This window comes from Embiotoca jacksoni, unplaced genomic scaffold (assembly GCF_022577435.1).
Source record: "Embiotoca jacksoni isolate LCO1_2020_lvr unplaced genomic scaffold, fEmbJac1.0.p SCAF_6, whole genome shotgun sequence".
Taxonomy (NCBI): Eukaryota; Metazoa; Chordata; class Actinopteri; family Embiotocidae; genus Embiotoca; species Embiotoca jacksoni.
The window spans coordinates 19,175,530-19,198,297 of record NW_027185414.1 but is presented as its reverse complement, the minus strand read 5'-3'; the positions used below and the strand labels follow the sequence as shown (position 1 = coordinate 19,198,297).

Below are 22,768 nucleotides of genomic sequence, written 5' to 3'. Positions count from 1 at the left end.
TCATGCAGCTTCCTTTGCGTTGCCAACTAACCCGTCTCTTTTTCAGTGCAAGGTGGCGTCTTTTTTTCGGCCACTGCACCTTGTTATTGGTAGCACGGCTCTTACTGCTGCAGCGGTTTCTGCTCATCTACAGCAGCCCATGGATGCTCTTCTACCCTCCCACCTTTCTCACAATCTGTTCCTTATTCCTTACCACGTGGAGCCATGTCGTATTAAACGCAACAGGCCAGAGCTGAAAAAGCTGATGTCCTTTTAAAGCCTTGATTTACCCTAACTGGACATTCGTTGCAGTGGTCACTGGTGAAATGACAGCTGTTGCATTGCGGTTGTAATTTGGGGCTCGTATTTTCAGGGTTAGTTCATCAGACCCGTATCTTTTAAATATACACAAGATCAAATACCCATCAACTAAATAGTAATACAATTGTTTTCAGATGGCTCTATTTTGAATCATTTAACATTTTGGTGTTTCTACGCAGACGTGTGCTCGGTTTTGTTGTATATTCTTTATATTTCTCTACTTGTACCGTAGTCATTGAAAGAAAAATGATGTATGATGGCAGACGGGCAGCGAAGATCCCTCTTGATTTATTTTACCCAAAGACAAAATTGATGAAGCTTGATTTCACATGGTTTGCCACTTCTAACTGGGCCATAACGTTTTCTGTCACGTTTCACAATGTGTCTATATCATCAGTAAAGATTATTGAATTTGTGCAAGTTGTAGAAGGTCAGTTTGATTGGTCCGTGGTGCAGTATGAGTGCTGAATCTCCAATTACACTTACTGATGATTAGTGGAGCGATGGAAGATGTCATTTAGTGTGTTACACTGTTGTGGCTCCACAGACGATACACTTGACAAGGTTTCAAACCTTCATAAGAGGACATTCAAGATCAAATTGTTGGTGGCAAGTCACCGACTGAAATACAACACCCATCGCTCATCTGGCTGAGGTGGAAAAGCAGCAAGCAGTGAAACCAAATCAGAACAGAGTGTAAAAGGTAAACATAAAAGACTCTGTTTCCGTCCGTGCTGAAGAGTCTTAGTAGTATTTCACATTTAAACCCAACGCTGCAATGTGCAAGTCAGGACAGTATTTATACAATACCCACATGAGCTGATGAGACCAGAACCGCGAGAGCTGGGATACTATTCATGCTTCGGAAATATTTGCAACAGGATTCAAATAGTGTGTGTGTGTGTTCTGCAGTTCAAGCAGTTTCTCAAATTCAGCTTTAAAACTGTACGAGCGAAGACGAGGACGGGCACAGAACTCAAAGTGTGGTTTAACTGCAGCACATGAATAAATAGCTGAAATCATCCGCTCCCCCCCCCTCGCACACGTACACAAACACACTCGCTCAGCTTTCTTCGTGTTTCCTGTCAACTCCAGTTTCCATAGCAGGATCTGCTACGGTGTTCTGTGCTTTTTGTTATTCCCACAGTCCTCTACGTCGAAAATCTCAGCACGTCCTGCTGTAGTTTGGTACTTCCGATCAGAGATCACATGATAGTTTGAAAGGTCGAGCCTCACGTGTGGTTACTGCTATTAGTCAACTGTCTCTTTGTGGGAGAGTCTCTTACTCTCTGTGCGACACAGTGAGTGTGGACGGGAACTCCGCCCGGCAGACACACCACGCTCGGCTCACTGAAGGTGTTGTGGCACAGGTGGCATCCCTTCTTTTCAGACACAAAGATGGGTTTCTTACGCTCTTTCAACTGGAGGACAAACAAATACGTCAGAGTTACAATGAGACAACGCAGCAATGAGCACTTAACACACTTAAAAATGAGTTCAAAATTCCAACCACTAAGATGAGTAACTATCAATAATTATTATTTATTTGTGAAGCAATTCTGCTCCGTCTCATTACTGGGACATATCTGATTGTTTTAGAGCTCAGATTTTAGCTCAAAAACTCAAGTTCTCTATTTTGTACTCAAGTTTAAATCTAGATGATTATTTCCAATACCAATTAAATATGCCACTTATCTTTTTGAGTTATTGATAAAACGTTTTATCTACAGAATGTCAGAATAAAAAGACAGTTTATATCTAATTCTGTTCGACAGCAAAAAGCATTAAATAACCACACTGGAGAAGCGAATGTTTGTCATTTTTGTTTGTAAAAATGACTTGAACCATTCATTGATGATGAAAGTAGTTTCTGACCAATTGTCTGTCCATCGATTAAATTACTAATCTTTACAGCTCAATTTCAGTTGTTCAGTTCACTGGTTTTCTCATAATTATAGCGGTATTGAGATAAATGTAACTTCGTGAATATCTTTAGAACAAATTCTGTAGTTGTAGCGGTTATCATCGTTATTGTGAAACTAATGGTCATAATTTCTGCCTGTAAAACAACGCACTAAAAAAGTATAGCAGTTAAAAGAAGAATTAAGTATTTATGTATTTAACCAACTGGCACATTATATGCAATATATAATGCGTTTCTCACCCTGTCATGCAGCAGCTGGAGGTTTTCAGAGTGGGCGAGGCCCACAGCGATGCGGGTGGTGCGGCAGGTGTGCATACTGGCCCTTACGGCTCGACCCAGAAAGGGCCGCAGCAGCTGCAGCGACCAGCCATCGGGGAGCATTCGCAGGACACGCGCTCCATCAAACACCTCGCCGTGCCGGTTCAGGAGGTCCACTGCCGCCATCTCCAGCTCGCCGCTGCCACCTCCTGCTGCCGTCTGAGCTCTTTCAGAAACACTCCCATCGAGATAGACCTCCAGGAGCAGGTGGAAGAGCTGCTGACGGTACGCGGCGTCTCGACAAGAGGAGGCCCACGTACAGAAGGCCTCAGCGGACGGGAAGTCTCTGAGCTTGTGCACCAGGATATGCAGTGCTTTGTCGTGCTCCTCTAGTTTTCCGTGCAGTGTCGCACGCTCGAGCATCAGTTGTTCACAGTCCTCCATTTTACCTAAACAGAGCAGAACACAAAACACTGAGGGTCAAAACCTGCCAAACAATCTCTTTCAGTTGTACGATGACTAAACATCATTACAGCTTAGTGACTACATAACGTCTTGATTTAAATCTTCAAAGAGCGGGTATAAAAAAAATTTAAAAAAAGAAGGAAGATGAATGTCTCACCTAAAAGATACTGTACACGGTACAGGCTGGACTCCCTGAGCAGAGCCTGGAGTCTCTCTCTCGCTTTGGTCAGCTGCTCTTCATCTGTTGGCGACTCTGACAGCAACGACAAAACCCTCTTCAGGTACAACACAGCCAGGTGTGTGTGGAACTTCTCCTTCTGCATCCACAAACATGGACGGTAACAATTAATATTAATGAAACGGTCATGAGGAAACAAAAACAACTATTGTGGTAATATCCAGATAGTAACTTGATTCAGCACTGTTGTGTTTAGCTGAATCTGAAGCGTTAGGTTTAAAACCACACCGCAGAAGATCAAACAAAACAGAGACCGTGTTTGATGGTAGATACCAAAAGGAAAGAAAGGACGTCCTCAGTCCCACCTTCATAACCAAATTTTGACATGGCCGTAAGAAAGAGCCCTTATCCCCCAGCTACTAGAGTGGAGCGTGTCAGTAACCCACAGATCAGACTGTGGTAACACTGAGACGTGTCTACGTGTGAAGCTGCGAGAGCGTCGAGCCGGGCACTCGTGAAAAAGAGCACTGCTCCAAGTGAAAACATCACGGTTAAATTAGGCTTTAAAAACTCATGCAAACATTGAACCATCTATTCCCACAAGTATAGCCATGATAATAATGTGGCTCAGTGCTTTGGTGAAGCGACACTGCAGGGCAATTCCTCTTCTGATGCTTGGATGCTGGATCAGTTACAACACAGCATGTCGGAGGCTAACACGGAGTTTGTGTTTGGCTCAAGGACACTTCAACAGTGCCACCACTGAAGATGTTTTAACACAGAAAGAGTTTCAGCTGCAGTTTTCATCCGTCTGATGGAACGGACCGTCATATTTAATGCAGGTCTCGACACGGTGGCGTAACGACTCCATAGAAACACCCTTTAATGCAGAGCACCTCCAGAGCTGCTGCGTCGCCACCGTGTTGATAACGCGAAGCCTTCTGTGTAGACGCAGCGTACGAGCTGCACCACAGTCTTCCAGGTCTCTTTCATCGCAGTCACTCTGTCACATCTGTACCTGTATCCGTCTCCCCAGCACCAGGTGTTCCAAGTAGAGAAGCAACGCCCCGCTGTGCTTTTCCAGGTAAGTGATGACATCATCGTGGTTCAACTCTGACTGATCTTTCCCGGCAGGCCTCTTAGTAAAGATGTGGACACCTATCTATGAACAAAAAAGAAAAGCAAGAGTATTACCACCATAGCGCTGACACTTTGGGCGTTACGTCCACAAAAAAAAAAAAAAAATGATGTCAATAATCTGCAGCTAAGGAGAAAGCTTGCAGAAGCTCAACAACTCACAGTTTATCAAGACATTGTACTGCAAAAAGTTTTTTACTATAATTATTCCATACAAGTCACACATAAATAGAACTATATGCCACTATATAAAATAAGCCCCCTATTTATTTACTTAATAAGAAAGTGAAGAAATGTTTTGTGAGCACTGGAAAGTGACAGATCACATCTCTCCAAAACATCTAGTTGACCGACATGAATAATTTGACAGCGGAGTTACATTTTTGGTAACCTACGGTGGGATCCTTCCGCAGGGCCCAGTCTGCGTACTTCCATACAAGGTCCAGATTGGAGGAAGAGTAGAGAAAGTCCACAATGTACTCGTACAGATCAGATCTTGTGGCATCCTGCAGCTCCCCATCAACTACACGAATCCACAACTGTTACAAAAAGAAAAAAGGTACAATGTTAAAAGCCCTTAACATGTAAAAATATGTCGGTGCTGATTCTTCTGAGAGCCATTAAGAGACTAAATTTACACACACGTACCTGAAGTGCTGCTGAATCCTGACCATTGTAATGATAGAGCAGCCCAAGTGCAAAATATCTGAGAGAGAAAGACTGAATGAAGCAAAACCTCGGCTGGAAGATTAAATTTTTTGTACAAAGTAATTAAATTGGCTTGACTAAACTGGACACAGTATTAAAGCTTTAGCAGGGAGTTAATTATTATTTACCCAACAAAGCCCTTATCTCAGTCTGTCCCACTAGGAATTGTAGAGCCGCAATAATTAAAATCACAACGATTCCCACAGTGATCCCAGAGTTATTTTTTTTTCCTGCTAATTCCCACAATTTTAAACAATTTATATGACAAAAGGGAGACGGCTAATTTAACATAATCACTCTTTCTATGGCAGTCAAATTACTCACAATAAAGCAACAGTTCTAGAATATTTCAGATGAACGGACATGTTCAAGTTACGGAGTTTCTTCAGAAGTGACGCCCTCAATTAGAGCAGGAACTGCGTTGAAATGCAAACGTGACCAGTTATTTAACTTATGTAAACATTAGGAGTATACACACTTGTGATATTTCTCCAGCCATGGGACGCTGTCTGCTAGCACGCAGGCATTCTCTGAAGCGAGGAGGTCTAGAAGGCTCTCGTGATCCTGTTCAGCGTAGAGCTTCAACAGCGCCGTGTCCACGTCCTCTCTGCAGCCGTTCGCCACCTCTGTGCTTCGTACCTGCGTGAACAGATGAGGAACATTATGAAATGGATATACAGTGTTATAAAAACTTCTGACTGTGAACTCACTGCATAATTTAGTGTAAATCAGTCCGTTTTTTTCTTTCTTTTTTTTTTTTTTTTAATCCAGTTACCTCTCCTAAATAGCTGATGAGGAATTTCTTGCATTGCAGCACTTTGCCTTGGTCGCCCTGCGCGAGGTGGTTGAGATCTGCAAACTCGTGGAGAGGAGGGTGGCAGCGGCTGAACGAAGATGAAGCAGGCAGCAGTAACGGGTAGAGCGATATCAGCTCCCGCACATCCAGCTGACCCTTCCTGAAAATGCAACGGCAAGATTGAGGCAATCAAGAACTAAAGGCCAGGAGATGAGAGGAAGAGCAGCAGTCAGCCGCCTTAAGCTCAATTGTTACCATAATTCTAAATTTCTATTTGTATTAGTACGTCAGGAAAATACAAATTGATGGACAATCAAAAGAATGTTATTAAAATTCCAGGAGATTTGAACTAAAAGTAAATCTCAAGTCTCTGTCCATGGCAAAACTTCTGAACAGGAAAACACAAAGTGGAAACATTTGGTGGTGCGTCACAAAATTATGAAGCTATGAAGTGATTGCAAATATAGCAACTGAAGGTTCCTACTAAAGCTACACTGAAGTGCAGAAACAGCTTTGACCACTTGTGGTGTAGCTGCTATTGTCAAGTAACCAAAATTTATATCAAATTTAAAAGTTATTTATATATATAGAGATATGGGACACAGCTCCTGAAATCTTAAGAAAGTTTGAGTTCTCTGAAAGGTTTTTGCCAGAAAATGAAAAAGCAAATGCTTAATATGTGCATGAATGTGTGGGTTCAAAGACGGCAGTAATATCAGTCAAATGGAAGTTAAACGCCCTATTACGATATCTATAACTGAATCTAAATGGTCATGTATAACTTTGGGGGAAATGTGGAGGCCATTTGTACCTGAAGTGTTCTTTTGCTTCCAGAAACTGAAGTTGGCCAAACTGTATGAAACCTGCCTGCTGGAGGATTCTTTTGTGCAATATCTGTTTGAGCAGAAAGTGACAGCACAGGAGATAGTTTATAAAAAATACTGTCAATGATGTAAATCAGATTAAAAAAAAAAAATTAAAAAAAAAAAAAAATCAAGATTCAACATAATCTTTTCTACATACTTCAACCTCCTGAATCCAAACAGCCCATAATTTGTTACCTGGAACTTGTCTTTGGGAATATTCCTCTGTGCTCCCTCTGTGAGGACGAGCGCCTCCTCCACTCTGTGACTGGCCAGTAAGTCTTGAATCTGCCTCTCCAGCGGCAGCGGAACAAGGACGTACACGGCCTTAGTCGAAGCCAGAATGACCTTCCCTGAAACACACAACGCTAACGGGTCAGATACGGATTTCACAAGTGAATTATTCATAAACGATCCTTAGACTCTGCCTCGTTTTAATCCCGTGTCCGACACAATCGGCTTTAAAAACTGTTCAGCGATGGAAGGAGACAGATTTATGAGTGCAGAAAAACCAGGGGTCACACACAGCTCTTTAAAACCCTGACAGCTTCCTGCTTCAGCTCAGGGCTTGGTTCAATTTAAGCATATGGGAATGCATGTTGTGCTTGAACTTTATTCATTTTTAAAGATAAGCCAAGTGATATCTTTATTGTAACACTGAACTGAAATTTTCTCTGTAATAGGAAATGTTTGGTAGTGCTTCAAATCCCATTAAAAGTCAAGACCTCAGCGTGCAGCTGTACAGTTTCCAGACGCTTTCTGTTAAAAGCTTTTGTTTTCTTAGTCCAGCTAGGCAAAGCAATGTCTCTTTCCAACCCCGGACGACCTATAAACCAATGTCTGTTTTCCAGTTCCATTTGTCAGGGAACTGTGAGGTTATATTAGCAGCTGATGGGCTCTTAATAGTAAAATAGTAAACATATTGCTTATTTTAGATGAAGCTTCACATCAGTTCTTCACCTTCCTTTTACATTATACCGACTATTTATTAACAAAAGACAATTTATTAAACTTCTATAAATAATAAAAAAATAAAATAAAAGGGGTATCACTGAGATTCGGACTCCTCTTTGTGATTTCTTTTGGTAAACATGTGGTTTGATTAGACGACCCAGTTTAAGCGCTACGTGCAGATACCTTCAAAGTCTTGCAGAATGTGTCCATCCCTGAACGAAAGGGTCTGTTTGAGTTGCTGGTCCAACATGCTGTGGATGGTGATGAAGCTCTCATCCAAAGCCACCACGTAGGGAAAACACACGGCGGCACCGATCACGCTCTCCGACCAGTTGACCGGAGCCCGCTGAGAAATCCCTTCTGCGTTGGCAAACATTCCTGGAGGTGGGATGTGGAGAGAGGCGAGGACATGTCAACCAAGAATTCACTTAACTACACAAACCCTAGTGTAACTTTCGATAAATATAAGAAATCCAAATGACAAACAGGCAGATATGGAAGTCAGCCTGAGAGTTAATAGACTACATATCTATGAAATAAACAACACTTGGTTTCCAGGTGCTTACAGATGAAACCAATCAGCAAAATCAAAGTCATTTTACAGATTTTACTGCCAATAATAACAGAAACTTTGAACATACTTACAACAGCTTTATAAAGAAAATACATTAAACATTAAAACAAAATGGGAAACTGGCAATCACACAACTGGGAGAAGACATTAGGACAACAGTGCAAAACAACAAGTTCTGCATTTTTAAGAGACTTTAGCTGGAAGCATGAAAACGGTCCTACAGATACCCCGTTTCTGTTCGGGCTTACCCAGACCACCGGGAGCTGCTAAGAGGAACTCCTCCCGGCTGATCCTCTTCACGATGGGCCTCCTCTCCTCGCTGTTGTACGGGAAGAGGTCTTGGGAGGCTCCCGTGTTGTAATTAAAGATCATGTACTGCGTCGTGAGAGCCAGGCACAAGAAGTAACCATCAAGACTGACGGCGCAGGGCTGCTCGGGAGTGGTCACCTCTTTGACCAGCTGCACTCTGTCCTCATACACCATGTAAATCTGCACGGTCCGCCGCTTGGAGGAGAGGACGCCCATTTCCACACAGAAGGGTTCCCCGTTCACCGGGTTCTCGTTGATGCAGAATGCCGTCACGCTTCGGATCTTGGCTCCGCCTCCTGCCGCAGAGGGCACGGTCTCCAGCGTCCCCATGTCCACAAGGAACACGATCCCATCGCAGAGCACTATCAGACGCTCCAAAGCAGAAGCGGCCCGCAGCTCAGCCACTGGTTTCTTGAGGCCCAGGTATTTGTGCAGCAGCTTCTGAGCCACGTAGCTCAGTTTCCCTTTGGAGGAAGAGACCTCGTCCAGCAGGAAATGGTGGATGAAGCAGTCGTTGGTGCCCACGTACAAGTGCTTTCCGCAGCATTCGATGCACTCGATGTTGATGCGAGCTTTGTCGCCCATGAGGAGGTCTCGCTCCACAGCGGGGACAAGCTCAAAAGCCTTCACACTCATCTCAGCCAAGGCATCTACACTACAGGATACAAAACAGACAGGTGTCAACAAACCTGCAGACTAATTCACATGGTCAATATGAAGGTTACTGCACAAGACTTTCCTGTGATACATTATTAATTCACTGGGCGTGTCCCTTATCAACAACAAACTCAGGACCGATTCTGCTTTAAGGACGTTCAGACATTTGATCACAATATGTATCGAGTGTGCACACAGAGTTTAGTTTGTTCTCGGTTATGATGTTGCATTTAAGCCTTTGGCTGCAGAAACTGATCTTTGTATTTGGTTAGAGATTTGGGTGAGCTGTGAATGAAATACACTTTACATCCTTTAGGGCTAGTCACACACAACAAAAATAGAAATGCAATGCCACTTCAGTTCACTTAAAAGATCTGAGACTTTTACACAAAAGGTTTATTTCGCTAAAATTGAATTCACAAATTTGTAAAAACCTCTCTTAGTGAGCACTTCATCTTTCCCAAGATAATCCAACCACCTGACACATCAATAAGATGAACAAACATCATGATCATTGTACAGGTGTGTCTTGGACTGGTCACAATAAAACGCCACTCTAAAAATGAAGTTTTATGTTGAAAGACTGTTTTGCCATCCATGCTGTCGGCCATCTGCCGGGTACGGCGTGAACCAGGACTCGTCTGCGAAGAGAACACTTCTCCAGATGGCATCGAAGGTGAGAATCTGCCCACTCGAGACGGTGACGACGACGACGAATCTCAGCCAGGTCAAGACCCCGGTGAGGATGGCCAGAGCTCAGATGAGCTTCCCCGAGACAGTTTTCTGACAGTTTGTGTAGAAATTCTTCAGTTGTGAAAACCAACCGCTGCATCGGCTGTCTGGGTGGTTGGTCTCAGACGATCCAGTGTGGTGGTCCACACTGGATTTTACTTTATAAAAAAAAATATTATTTTATTTATTTAAAAATAAATATCCGATGTTAAATATTTTTAAAATATTATTATTAAATAGTAATAATAAATAATAATAAATAATTATTAAATCATAAATAATAATAAAAATATGATTTTATTACGACCGACCCAAGGCACACCTGTGCACTGATCCTGCTGCTTAATCAGCATCTTTAAAATACCACACCTATAGGGATTATTTTTGGCAAAAAGGTAGGGTGCTAAATAACACAGATTTGACCAAATTTGAGAAAAAAAAATAAATAAACCTTTCGTGACCTTAAAATAAAGTCTTAGATCTTTTACTTTAATTCATGAAAAAAAATGGGAGCAGAAACAAAAAGTGTTATATTTTAGTTGAGCGCGTCTTGCAGATCAGCACTGGCTGAAAGTGTGTGTCAGTCTGTCTGACCCCACAGATGAATGTAGATCACAGCACATGTTTACATATGAAGCACATGTTTACATATGAAGCACATGTTTACATATGAAGCATGACTTAGGAGTTGTCTGTGCTGGTTACGGTACACTAACTCTTCCCCTCCTGTTATATTATATTGTGTAATCCTCTTCTTCACCGAGCTCTCCTTCGTAACGTGGTTAAAAGCAAGGTTTGCCCCTCCACATATCGGTTTGACTCTGGTTTAAGTCCAGCCAGGATTTAATTGTCAACAATCTTGAAAGCTGACAGACTCTCTCTCTCTCTCTCTCTCTCTCAAACAGACACAGCTAATGACGTTAGCGCCTGCTAGCTTCCCAAACCCAGACGCTAAAGACAGCAGCAAAAATAAGTTCACCTGTGAACACGTACCGTCAGGAGGGAAGACGTTTTGCTCGCATGATGATATAAGTAAAGCATATGAGAAAGTCCGTGTTGGTTTTTTATTTTTATTTTATTGATTAGTCAGCTTCTGGGCCAGCTAGCTAAGCCAACGTCGAGCTAATAGCTCGGAAGCTAATTAGAGCTAGGCTCGATTTTTAATGTGACTTTTTATTTCTTCTTCTTTTCTTTTTTTTTTATTTTTTTTTTTTTAAATGTGTTCAGAATATGTTTATACAGGTCGTGTGGTTACGAACAAAACAAAAACAAAAACAAAAAGCAACGAGTTTCCAGTCGGCGGACCCTCCCCGGAGGACGATGCTCTGCCTGCCCAGGTCCCTCCGGAGCTCCACCCGGGGGTCTGTCGGCGCTAAGCCGGGGTTAACCTACCTCAGGACGGCAGGCCGGATCACCACCAGCAGGCGAGCCTCGCTGCTCGGAAAACAGCGGCCGTGACACCCGGTTCACAGATTAAAACGTCCACATAGTCGTGGCGCTCGGCTCGGCTCGGCTCGGCACCGCGCAGGCTTGTCAGGAATTACGGCTTTTCAAGCGGTCGCGTCGGGTCTTCCGTGTCCGGGACAAACGAAACGAAACGCCCATTCGCGTTGAACCCTCCGCCGGTGATACCGGGGTGCGTTCAAAGACCGTCCAGCAAGGAGGCGGGAGGATGAGTTGTCGCAGAGGATTTCTTAAACGCTTTGGTTAGGTTAGGTGGTTACTTTATTAATCCCCGAGGGGAAATGTTTTTCTACAGCAGCATACAGGAAGCAATAAGATAATAATAGAATAATAAAAAGCAACAAAATAGCAGTAAAAAAAAAAATATATTAAATATAAAATGCACAGTATATACAGTACAGTATATATATCTATATATATTATATATGGATATTATATACAAACAACCAAAACTGACTTCTTAACATTGGTTTCTGAAGCAGTTGTGGATCAATCGTGGCAAGCAGTGGTCGGATGTAACAAGGTACATTTACTCAAGTACTGTACTTGAGTACAATTTCAAGGTACTTGTACTTTACTAGAGTATTTCCATTTTATGCAACCTTCAACTTTCACTGCTTGTTGACTCTTTAGAGTTACGTGGTTCTTACGGAAACAGAAACAATACAAACGTGTGATGATTTTATGGATTATGATGCATTGCTTTTGACATATTCAATTGTGAAACATTGATGCACCGTGTACTTTTAATTTTTAACACTTTAAGTACATTTTGCTTATAATATTTACAGACGTTTACTTGAGTAAGGTTTTGACTGCAGGGCTTTTACTTCTAGTGGAATATTTTAGTATTTACTTTTACTTAAGTAAACGACCTGAATACTTCTTCCAACACCGGTGGCAATTTTTATAATCTTCACACAACAGATTTGTTTACAGTTTGTCCGAGTTGCTGGTACTTGATCATATAAAAATCCTTATAAAACAGTGTACAAATATATTGAAGTGAACATAAATAGCCGTTTTTAATTACCTGACATATTCATCAACATGCTCAACATAAATCTCCGTATGCTAAATGTTTTAACCAAACAGAAATATTTAATTCATTTCATAAGAGATGCATTGCTGTGATGCTTGTATTTGATGTTTCGAGAACACCCACGGCGTCTCCAAATTTGGGACAAACTTTAACGGATATGAAAAGTCCCAGCTGTTCCTGAACGCATCGCTTTTCACCCAAGATGCACCTGTCCAACTGAACTGTCTGAGAAAAGCCATTTTGTTGTGCTAGCTAGCTCCATGGTAAAGAAAGCCAACAGTAATATGGGTCTGTTATATGAACGCTAACTATGTCGATCTTATGCTTCGGTTTACTGTCGCAAAATACAATAATTGAACTGTGTAAGTAGTCAACACTGACATGGATTAGCCTGCAAAGCCCGGAGTGTTGTGGAGGAGACGAAAACTGCTCGCTCAAGTGCTAGTCGGCTAGCCAGCCAGCTAGCTGTTTACTTAGCCGGCGGTAGTTATGTTTTCTGATTAATTCACGTCACGTTAAGTCTCTCTCTCTCTCTCTCTGTCTCTCTGTCTCTCTCTCGCCTGTTAAATGTGTTTTAAACAGGCCGCGAGTGCCCGCGCTGCCTACCGAAGACCAGCGGCTCAACAGAGAGGCGCCGCTGCTGCTGACAACGAATAAAACGAGGCGGTTGAACAACCCAGCAGAAAGAAAAGAAAGAAAAACAAAACAAACAAACAAACACACTTGAAGCACACCGCGTTAAGCCAAAGCGCTAATCTGATAATGGCAGAGGACACCCGACAGGACAAGAGGGCCAGTTTCTCCGCCCTGACGGAGCACAACACCAACGGGATGGCCCGGACCTCCGCCGTGGCCTTAGGCAAGACCGGAGCTTCAAAGAAACTAGTGATCAAAAACTTCAAAGGTACCGTCGCTTTCTTCTTCTGCCGCCGAGCTGAAGGTTGTAACTTCTCCATCACTCTCTCAAAAGTTTACTTTCACGGCTCGTTTCTGGGGTTGTTGTTGTTTTTGTTTGTTTGTTTGTTTGTGTTAAAGCTTCGCAGAGTCACAGATTTGATTTGAGGCTTGTTCTCACAGTCATGCAATTTATTTATTTATTTATTTATTCGGTTTGATCCACTGGTTTTATGTGCAGTGTTGATTTCAAAGTTTTAACAAAGGTGTAACTTCGTACGTAATCTGGAATAAATAATCGGTTGATAAATTCCCAGGAAATGTGTCTTCTGACACCAATTTTAACTATTTCTTAAATTCAAGAAGTTTTAGTTAAACTATATTTGTTTTCTTCTTGGTTTTTTTTTTCCTATATTTGGTTGAAAATTAGTGATAGGCTTTCATTATTAAATTAGTTAAAAGGTAATAGTAGTAATAATAATAATAATAATAATAATATAATCCAGCACTGCCATCATTGATCCTAACATACACAGTTGCTATCTTGGTACTTTTTTTGATAATTAATTGTACTTTCAGTGGCTAACAAAACTGTCAACGTGTCCAGCGAACATATTGATACCAGAAATGGAATAACTCAGTGAGAAGTCTCTAAATAATGTTCTGTGTCTAGAAACCTGTGCAATCTGAAAGTTTGAACTAAAAGTTGGTGTTTAAAAGTGATATTAAAATAAAACTAGGAGTAGAGGCATTTTTTTTGGAACTTTTAACATTTGACAGATGGATTTGAATGTCTCTGAACAATAATCCACATCAGGACCAATGTTTCTGTTTGTGTTAAACATGACAGTGTGATCTATCACAATGCTTGTGTGGTCACACGTGGGTCCGATAAATGATTAGGTTAGGTTAGATAGTTACTTTATTAATCCCCGAGGGGAAATTTTTTTCGCTACAGCAGCATACAGAAGCAATAAGATAATAATAGAATAATAGAAAGCAATAAAATAGCAGTTAAAATATAAAATGCACAGTATATACAGTATATACACAGTACAGTATATATCTATATATATTATATACAAACAACCAAGAACACAGACAACAGTGTTATTGTTGTGTGATGGATTTGCTGTGTTTTTCTAACAGATAGGCCAAAACTAGCAGAGAACTACACCGAGGACACGTGGCTGAAACTGCGAGATGCAGTGGGCGCCATCCAGAACAGCACCTCCATCAAGTACAATCTGGAGGAGCTCTATCAGGTTTGTTTTCTGTCTTTTTAAATACAAAACTGAAGTTAGTGTTTTTTTTCTTCCTGTTCCTGATTAACCTGCAGCAGTGTTGGACTGTTTAAACCAAACATTTTAACGTGGCCAGCAGAAATGCTTCCATAGTTTTTAATTTTTAACTCGTCACAGAAGATCAAACAAACAGATGAGAAGTTGCCATCAGCTGAGTTAAAACAAACTGGTGGAGACTAATAACATGCTTGATATAGGTAATCTATCACATCATGAATCTCTACTGATATATGTTTGTTGATGTTACATCAATGTTCATATTGGTCTGAAAATTCTTCACCACATTTTCACGTGGAACAGTACACTTTTGTATCTCCGATATAAATAGAAATCTGTGGACAATTAGGGCTACTATATGGATAACATCAAATATTATAATATTTTTGACCAAATACCTCGATATTGGTATTAGGACAATATTGTCAGGATGACAATTGGTGCTTTAAACAATACAGTTTTAGATCAGTAATCATCAGTAATGTGGATATAATGACTAAGTGGGAAAAGACCAAAATTGGCACAGCTAATACAGTCCGGAAAGTTCAGGAAATACATCACTTAACTGTAATGCTGCCTTTAAAACCAGGAAAAGACAACACTTATCACCATATTACAATATCCAAAATAGAAGACTGGTCTCACATCAGGGTTATTTATTTTATTATCGACATATTGCGATATTATGACATGTAAATAATTGTCCTGTCAGAAATCACGTTACGAGTGTTCACTTTGTTCCTGCCTCCTCTCCTCTGATGTACTCTCTCTCTGAAACTCTTGAAGGCGGTGGAGAACCTGTGTTCATATAAAGTCTCCCCGACACTCTACAAGCAGCTACGACAAGTCTGTGAGGATCACGTCCAGGCTCAAATCCTGCAGTTTAGAGAATATCCTTTGTTTTGGTGCACAACCAGCAAATATGTGTTAAACCTGGTGAGACAGTTTGGACCAGGAGGGATGCCGGATTACAGTTTGAAACATAATGCAGTCTGGAAGGTGGACGTGTCTTCTCTAACACTAACACTGTGTGATACGAGACTGTTGGTATATTTGTTTGTTTCATAACTCATTTTGGATCAAGTTGGTCACCAGTTTATTGACACTAAGCGTTACGTATCAGTGTCAGTCAGGTGTACAGATGTGCTTGCCAGCCTGCACACACCGCAGAAGGTAAATGCAAATCTGCCATTTGGAAACCAAGGAGGATTTGGCTTGCAGCGTCTTGGTAACTTCACACTCCTCTGAATGAAATGTTGGCTCTGCTGGCAGATGTTGTTGCAGTGTTTTCCCACAAGGGATCAATGTACAACAAGTTTATCATTTCCAAACCATACACAACACTGTGGGGCTTTATTGAGAGGCACCATTTGAAAAGATGTGCGATAAATCAGTGACAGTTTTTAGTTTAATTTTTTTCAAAATGGCTTAAATTGTTTCATGGACTTTAGTGGTTGATAAATAATAGATGTTAGGCCAAGGTGTTTAAACTTAATCCTTTGTAACAGACATACTGTAGACTAATTCAAAATTTCATGTGTAATGACATGACTGAGTGAAAGGTTTTCTCCTTAACATGACGCTCACAGAGTCTTTGGACAACCTTTCCTACCTGAAGCGAATGAATTGCTGCTGGCAGGACCACTGCAGACAAACTGTAAGTGAGACGTTTGACGGATACATGGATCGAAACGGTTCGGCTGTCCTGTAGGAGCAGACATCTAATGTCTGAAGTGTTTGTCTCCCTGCAGATAATGATCCGAAGTATCTTTCTCTTCCTGGATCGTACCTACGTGCTTCAGAACTCTCTGCTCCCCTCCATCTGGTAAAAGTGCAGTTTCCTCAGGGTGTTTGTGTTTGTTAGGATGTTGTCAGGAAGCTGATGTTGTGTATCCACACTGCAGGGACACCGGGCTGGAGCTGTTTCGCACCCACATTGTGAGCGACAGTGGAGTTCAGAAGCGAACAGTAGAGGGCATTTTGGAGCAGGTGGAGTTGGAGAGGAACGGAGAGACCATCGACCGCAGCCTGCTCCGCAGCCTGCTGGGCATGCTGTCAGACCTGCAGGTATCCGATCACCTGTTCACCTCATCAGCACACAAACTGTCCGCCAGCGTTTCTACCTCCTGACTGTCTCACCTTTTGTGAAGGTTTACAAAGACTCCTTTGAGGAGAGATTTTTGACTGAGACCAATCGCCTGTACGCAGCGGAGGGACAGCGGCTGATGCAGGAGAGAGACGTGAGTGAGGCTGCGTCTGCGTCACGTGGTCACAGTTGTTCATCCGTGTGGTGCTAAGTGTGTGTTTGTGTGTGCGCAGGTACCCGAGTACCTGCACCACGTGGCTCGTCGGTTGGAGGAGGAGAATGATCGTATCGTGAGCTACCTCGACCAGAGCACCCAGTAATTGTTTTAAAAATGTTCATGATGTCATTAGAGCGTATCACGAAGACGTCCATCCATTAGATAAGCATGTTTATTCTTAACAGGGTTGCAGGGGGGCTGAAGCGTATCCCAGCTGACACTGCATTAAAATAACACCCCATGTCCATCCAAAACAAGAAAATAAAAGTAAACGTGAATAACGTTTAAGCTGGTTTAGCATATGTTTCCAAACTTTAATGTGGGATCAATCAGTTTTACAATACCATCAGGTGTCTGCCTGAATTTTTACTGAGAATGCAAAGTTTGTAAGCCAACCTTGATCTGATATTCAACAAGTGTGAGGTGGAAACGTGAGATTGGACTTCTTGTGTCCAGCAGCTAAACAGCTGAAATGAAATGTATCTGCATACCCATAGACTCTGGAACCATAGTGAGACAGATGGTGGATGGCATTTTAAGTTTAATTAAATTGTGTTTTTCTGTGCAATTGATATATATTGATTATATCGATACACGTCTGAAGGGGATCTTTTTGTCAGTAGTTTTAAACACGAGACCTCAAAGCTTTTCCGTGCGCTTTTAACAAATAATTGATGAAGATCAAAACTTAAACTGGAAAATGTGCCTCGCAAGAAGGTCGGGAGGTGAGATTGAAGATATTTTCTTCAGAGGTTTACATGAAGGACTTTGTGTATGTACACATCTGTTGCAGCTTTCAGATACCTCTCACTCAGTTTTTACTAATTACTTTCTCCTCATTTCTTTTCACAGGAAACCGCTCATTAGCTGTGTAGAGAAACAACTTTTAGGAGAACACATGACGGCAATGCTACAAAAGGGTACGTCTGTGTGAAAGACGTTATGTGTCTATGTGGTCGTTGTGTGTTTGATTGAGTTCACTCAGCGTTAATTTCTTGGGCTGATCTGCGATGTTTTCTTTGTTTGGACCTACTTATAAATTTATAAAGGATGACTTTTATTGCTTTTTGGCTGGAAACCAGCAGCGAGGGCATCTCCATAAACGTGTATGTCTGTCACCAGCTGAGTGATAAAGTTACACCATTGGTCGGCTGAATGCAGCACCTTTCTGTATTTCTTTCAAATTAAAAGCCCTCGTTTTGAAATTGAAACCCTCCAGCGTTTCATACATGGTCCGAGCATAAAACTAGATTTTGTCCTAGTCTTGCTAAATAAAAAAAAACAAATATTCTTTATCTGTTTTGTGAGTAAATGGCTGTGATCAATTTACTCAAGCACAATCCATGACCAAAGAAAAACAATCATTTCTACCCTCTCTGTGGCGCTGCATGCATTTGATTTATCAATAATTGTAGAAAGTAGGTGATCTTTATTTTTCAGTATATGACCTACCGATGCACAAATGCAGACACGCATAAATGTGTAATATCCCGACAGGTCTGAGCATTCTGCTGGATGAGAATCGTGTGGCGGAGCTGGCCCTCCTCTACCAGCTCTTCAGCAAGGTGAAGGGAGGACTTCCCACACTGCTGCAGTTCTGGCGGGATTACATCAAGGTATACACACCAACATATATACTGCACGGAGACATAAAACACAAGCAAAATGTGCACCCGTCCTTTTATGCCCGAGAAATGCATCTACACACCCTCTCTGGTTTTAGTCCTTCGGTGGAGAGATCGTATGCACTCCAGAGAAAGACAAAGACATGGTACAAGAACTACTGGACTTCAAAGACAAGATGGACAACGTGGCGCAGAGCTGCTTCACACGGAATGAGGGTTTCATCAACGCCATGAAGGAGGCCTTTGAAACCTTCATCAACAAGAGGCCCAACAAGCCCGCTGAACTTATAGGTAGGTCAGACTAAATTATTTTCAGCCCCACAAATTTTTAACAACTTTGTAATAATCCACAACACACTCTTTGAAGATTTTGCTGAATTTACACGGGCCATGCTATTGTGTTTTCTATTAGTTCCGGCATGTGATAACAGCTTTCTTGCTCCCCATCCAGCTAAATATGTGGATTCTAAGTTACGAGCCGGGAACAAGGAGGCTACAGAGGAGGAGCTGGAGAGAATCCTGGACAAAATAATGATCATTTTCCGCTTCATACACGGTCAGTTACTCGTCCGTCTGTGCATGATGAATGCATGTGTCACTCAATTAGTGTTTCAACTCATTCCACTCTAATGACACCTTGGATCTCCCCACAGGAAAAGACGTGTTTGAAGCGTTTTATAAGAAGGACTTGGCCAAGCGGCTGCTGGTCGGCAAGAGCGCCTCTGTTGATGCTGAAAAGTCCATGTTGTCCAAGCTCAAACACGGTGAGTCTCTCGTCTGACATCTTATTTCCTCAATAAGCAAGTTGTCATCAATCAAAATCCTCGTCTCACTTGCGGATACATGCGTGATGTTAAAGAGAGATTGAGGAAATAGACCCAGCTACAATTTATAGTAATCTTTAGGTGAATGACTTGATTTACCTCATCTTATAATTTTTAACCTGGAGCTTAAATTCACTTCAAATTTAAAGACCGCACACTATATCTGTACAGAGGAACTTTGTATCTGCCCACTATTATAGCAGCAGGAGCTCCAAAGTATACATGTAAGTCCTTATCCTGAAGCAACTGGACTTCTTTTAGTTTCTTAAAGATGTTTCGCCTCTTAGCTGAAAGGCTTCTTCAGTTCTTCTTTGGATAAAACTTAGAAAACCTTCACAGACATACGAAAGTTTAAAGCTAATCAAATGTCATATAGTCTTTCGTGTGTGTGTGTGTGTGTGTGTGTGGGGTTGTGTGAGAAAAAGTAATATGTAATATTGGTGGTTCTGACTTCCTGCAGAATGTGGAGCAGCGTTTACCAGTAAGCTGGAGGGGATGTTCAAGGACATGGAGCTGTCCAAAGACATCATGATCCAGTTCAAACAGGCAATTTAATTCTTTGTGATTATAAACAGGAGACGTATTGATGCTGTGTTTACAGTATGTGTATGCACTGTGTCACTGAGTGCATTCTTAATGCATAATTGTAAAATGAATTTGATGTTTTGACACAGTATATCCAGAACCAGAGCGGGCCAAGCAACATAGAACTTACTGTCAACATCCTCACGATGGGCTACTGGCCTTCATACATACCCATGGAGGTCCACTTGCCCCCAGAGGTAAGCATTTGGGTTTGGATGCTGCTCTTTGTGCAGCAATAGACATGCAAAGATGTGTGAGTTCAGTAGAACTTTAGCTTTAAACTATGCATTTATTGATTTATTTATAGTGCATTTTATGTGCTGAAATATAGCGAGTAGACATAAATATGGTGAAGTTATTGAGGAAACCACTGTTGAAAGAAGATAGCTTGGTTCACTGTATTTGTCTTTATCGTGATGATGGTCATCAGCTGATCCTGAACAGACCGTGTTAAAGTCAATCCTGGTTCAAATGATGTATTTGTGTGTTGATAGATGGTAAAACTCCAGGAGGTGTTCAAGCTGTTCTACCTGGGGAAGCACAGCGGGAGGAAGCTGCAGTGGCAGCCCACACTGGGCCACGCTGTACTAAAGGCAGAGTTCAAAGAGGTAAGGACCTACCGGGTCAGAGAGGAGATGGACAGACTGCCTTTAGAAAGCATCTGAACTGCACTTACAATGACCACATTGTCCTGCAGGGCAAGAAGGAGCTGCAGGTGTCCCTGTTCCAGACGCTGGTGCTGCTCATGTTCAACGAGGGGGAGGAATTCAGCATTGAGGACATTCGCGCCGCCACTGGCATAGGTGACGCATGTTTTTAAATACGCAGTGTAAGCGTTCTGTTGTGGGAGAGGAAGCTGCTGTATGTTCACACCGTGTCTCTCTGCCGTCCCGCACAGAGGAGGGAGAGCTCAAGCGAACACTGCAGTCCCTGGCCTGTGGAAAGGCTCGCGTCCTCAACAAGAACCCTCGAGGGAAAGACGTGGAGGACGGAGACCGCTTCAATTTCAACAACGATTTTAAACACAAACTGTTCCGCATCAAGATCAACCAGATCCAAATGAAGGAAACGGTAACAATACAAGCTCATTTCTGTCTTTGTTTCTTCACACCTTCATCCTCCTCCTCCTCCTCCTCAGCTGGGGCTAACCTGGATGTTTTTCTACTTCCCACTTACATATACTTTTCTACACAAAGGGATGGTTCTCACTGACCAAATTTTCCTTGCAGGTAGAGGAGCAGGTGAGCACCACAGAGCGAGTGTTTCAAGACAGGCAGTATCAGATTGATGCAGCTGTGGTGCGCATCATGAAGATGAGGAAGACGCTCAGTCACAACCTTCTGGTATCAGAGCTCTACAACCAGCTGAAGTTCCCTGTCAAGGTGACGTATCTTCATCTTTTTATTTTTCCTTCAACACACACACACACACACACACACAGCTCACCAGCGTCTGCCTCGCTTTCCTCTCCGCAGCCGGGCGATCTGAAGAAGCGGATCGAGTCGCTCATAGACAGAGACTACATGGAACGCGACAAGGAGACACCGAACCAGTACCACTATGTTGCCTGAGGGGGCACCGCTGTCACCGCCATGCTTTTCTCACAGCAAGCGCACAGCTGGCCCCCCAAAAACAGGATGACAGCCCCTCAGCCACCCGACTCTCCTCTGGTGCACATCTTTCCCTCCATCCACAATCCTGGACGCAGCGTCCAGAAGACAGAGCTCCAGAGAGACGAGAGAGACTTGGCTGTGCTGTTCCCGTTCGGCGATATCTTTAGTGGGACTCTGAGATTGGGCTGGAGGAGTGGCCCGGGTTGTTGATGGTTGGTTTATGTGACTTACAAATCTGCTAATGCAAAACACAACTGAAAATAACTAGCACTTTCCTCTGTTTTTGTTGGGATTGTTTTTTTGTTTTTTTTTCCCCTCCATGTCATTCTAAAGTCACTTATTTTCTACTATAGTTGGTTTGTCTTGAGTTTTTTTTTTTTTTTTTTTTGTGTTATTTTTTTTTTTTTTTTTTTTTTTTTTTTTTTTTGTTCGAGACTTTCTCCTTTTGAATGGCTGCATAAACTGCTGAGTGTACACCTGATTGGTCGGTTGCTTGTTTTGGCAGAGAAACAGCTGTTGAGGATAAGACGAGAGAAGAGAAGGATGAGATGGGCCGGATGGGTTGGGTTCACTGATGACACAGAAGTTTCATGACATACAGGCGAGCCATTCGGGTATTACTTTTGGTATCTTGTACGTTTTGACCAAAATGTCCAATGTCATGTGCTGACGTTTTTGTAGATCAGATTGTATTCTATGTAAGAGTGCAAAAAGTGAACCTGAATAAATGGATATTTAATGGTTTGAGTATTGATTTGTACAGAAGCAGCTTGTGGTAGATTTTCATTTCTTTTCATTTGAACACGTGTGCCTCATTTCTTTCTGTCCGCAGTGTGAAGAATTAGCCTCTTGTCTTGAGCTCCCTGCATAGTTTATCCTCCTGGCATTAACTCCTGCAGTCAAATACGATTTTATCCAGTGAATCACAGTAAAAAAAAAAAAAAATTGTGAAACGAGGGCAGTTTGAGTAAGTAGCAAGGTGCTGTGGTGTCCTGTTAAAGTGTGTGGTTTTAATATCTTAAGTTACTGGAAGATAGAAAGGAAAATCAAAGGGCATCTGTTGTTGCTTTCACTTTAAGAGCATTAGGAAATAGATCTTAAGAGCCAAGTTGTCTGAAATGATGGTCTCATTTGTAGACAAGAAAGCGGCCTGTGTGTTGTTACACAGCCTGGTTGAACTATGCAGGGAGAATGTAGTCCTGGTGAGACTTGGACAGCAGCAGCCTCTGCGTTCCTTCTGGGGTTTTGCAGACCCTCGTGAA

The 22,768-nt window shown here is 42.1% G+C and overlaps 2 protein-coding genes across 5 annotated transcripts; one reads left to right on the top strand and one right to left on the bottom strand.

Moving 5' to 3' along the window:
* Positions 1 to 569: 569 nt before the first annotated feature.
* tgfbrap1 (transforming growth factor, beta receptor associated protein 1) lies at positions 570 to 11,473 on the bottom strand. 2 transcript variants are annotated; one of them, XM_069173669.1, is made up of 13 exons: positions 11,248 to 11,473; positions 8,406 to 9,121; positions 7,767 to 7,961; positions 6,828 to 6,982; positions 6,578 to 6,660; positions 5,746 to 5,926; positions 5,449 to 5,609; positions 4,911 to 4,968; positions 4,658 to 4,801; positions 4,144 to 4,287; positions 3,105 to 3,264; positions 2,465 to 2,931; positions 570 to 1,721 (listed from the first exon to the last, which is right to left on the bottom strand). In XM_069173669.1, exons 2-13 carry the CDS (start codon positions 9,100 to 9,102, stop codon positions 1,533 to 1,535), a joined length of 2,634 nt encoding a protein of 877 aa, XP_069029770.1. In that variant the 5' UTR covers positions 9,103 to 9,121; positions 11,248 to 11,473; the 3' UTR covers positions 570 to 1,532. The 2 variants fall into 2 exon arrangements, with proteins under 2 accessions (XP_069029770.1, XP_069029771.1); XM_069173670.1 differs by having other exon boundaries at positions 8,406 to 9,116.
* A 1,055-nt stretch (positions 11,474 to 12,528) lies between these two features.
* On the top strand, positions 12,529 to 22,247 carry cul4a (cullin 4A). 3 transcript variants are annotated; one of them, XM_069173968.1, is made up of 21 exons: positions 12,529 to 12,624; positions 12,944 to 13,265; positions 14,405 to 14,520; positions 15,343 to 15,447; positions 16,145 to 16,213; positions 16,308 to 16,381; positions 16,461 to 16,623; positions 16,707 to 16,796; positions 16,876 to 16,958; positions 17,712 to 17,779; positions 18,357 to 18,475; positions 18,583 to 18,775; positions 18,936 to 19,040; positions 19,138 to 19,248; positions 19,769 to 19,854; positions 19,983 to 20,090; positions 20,388 to 20,501; positions 20,591 to 20,696; positions 20,792 to 20,964; positions 21,123 to 21,275; positions 21,369 to 22,247. In XM_069173968.1, the coding sequence occupies exons 2-21, from the start codon at positions 13,124 to 13,126 to the stop codon at positions 21,462 to 21,464; spliced, it is 2,274 nt and encodes a 757-aa protein (XP_069030069.1). In that variant the 5' UTR covers positions 12,529 to 12,624; positions 12,944 to 13,123; the 3' UTR covers positions 21,465 to 22,247. The 3 variants fall into 3 exon arrangements, with proteins under 3 accessions (XP_069030069.1, XP_069030067.1, XP_069030068.1); XM_069173966.1 differs by lacking the exon at positions 12,529 to 12,624 and adding an exon at positions 12,631 to 12,723; XM_069173967.1 differs by lacking the exon at positions 12,529 to 12,624 and having other exon boundaries at positions 12,631 to 13,265.
* The last annotated feature ends 521 nt before the right edge of the window (positions 22,248 to 22,768 follow it).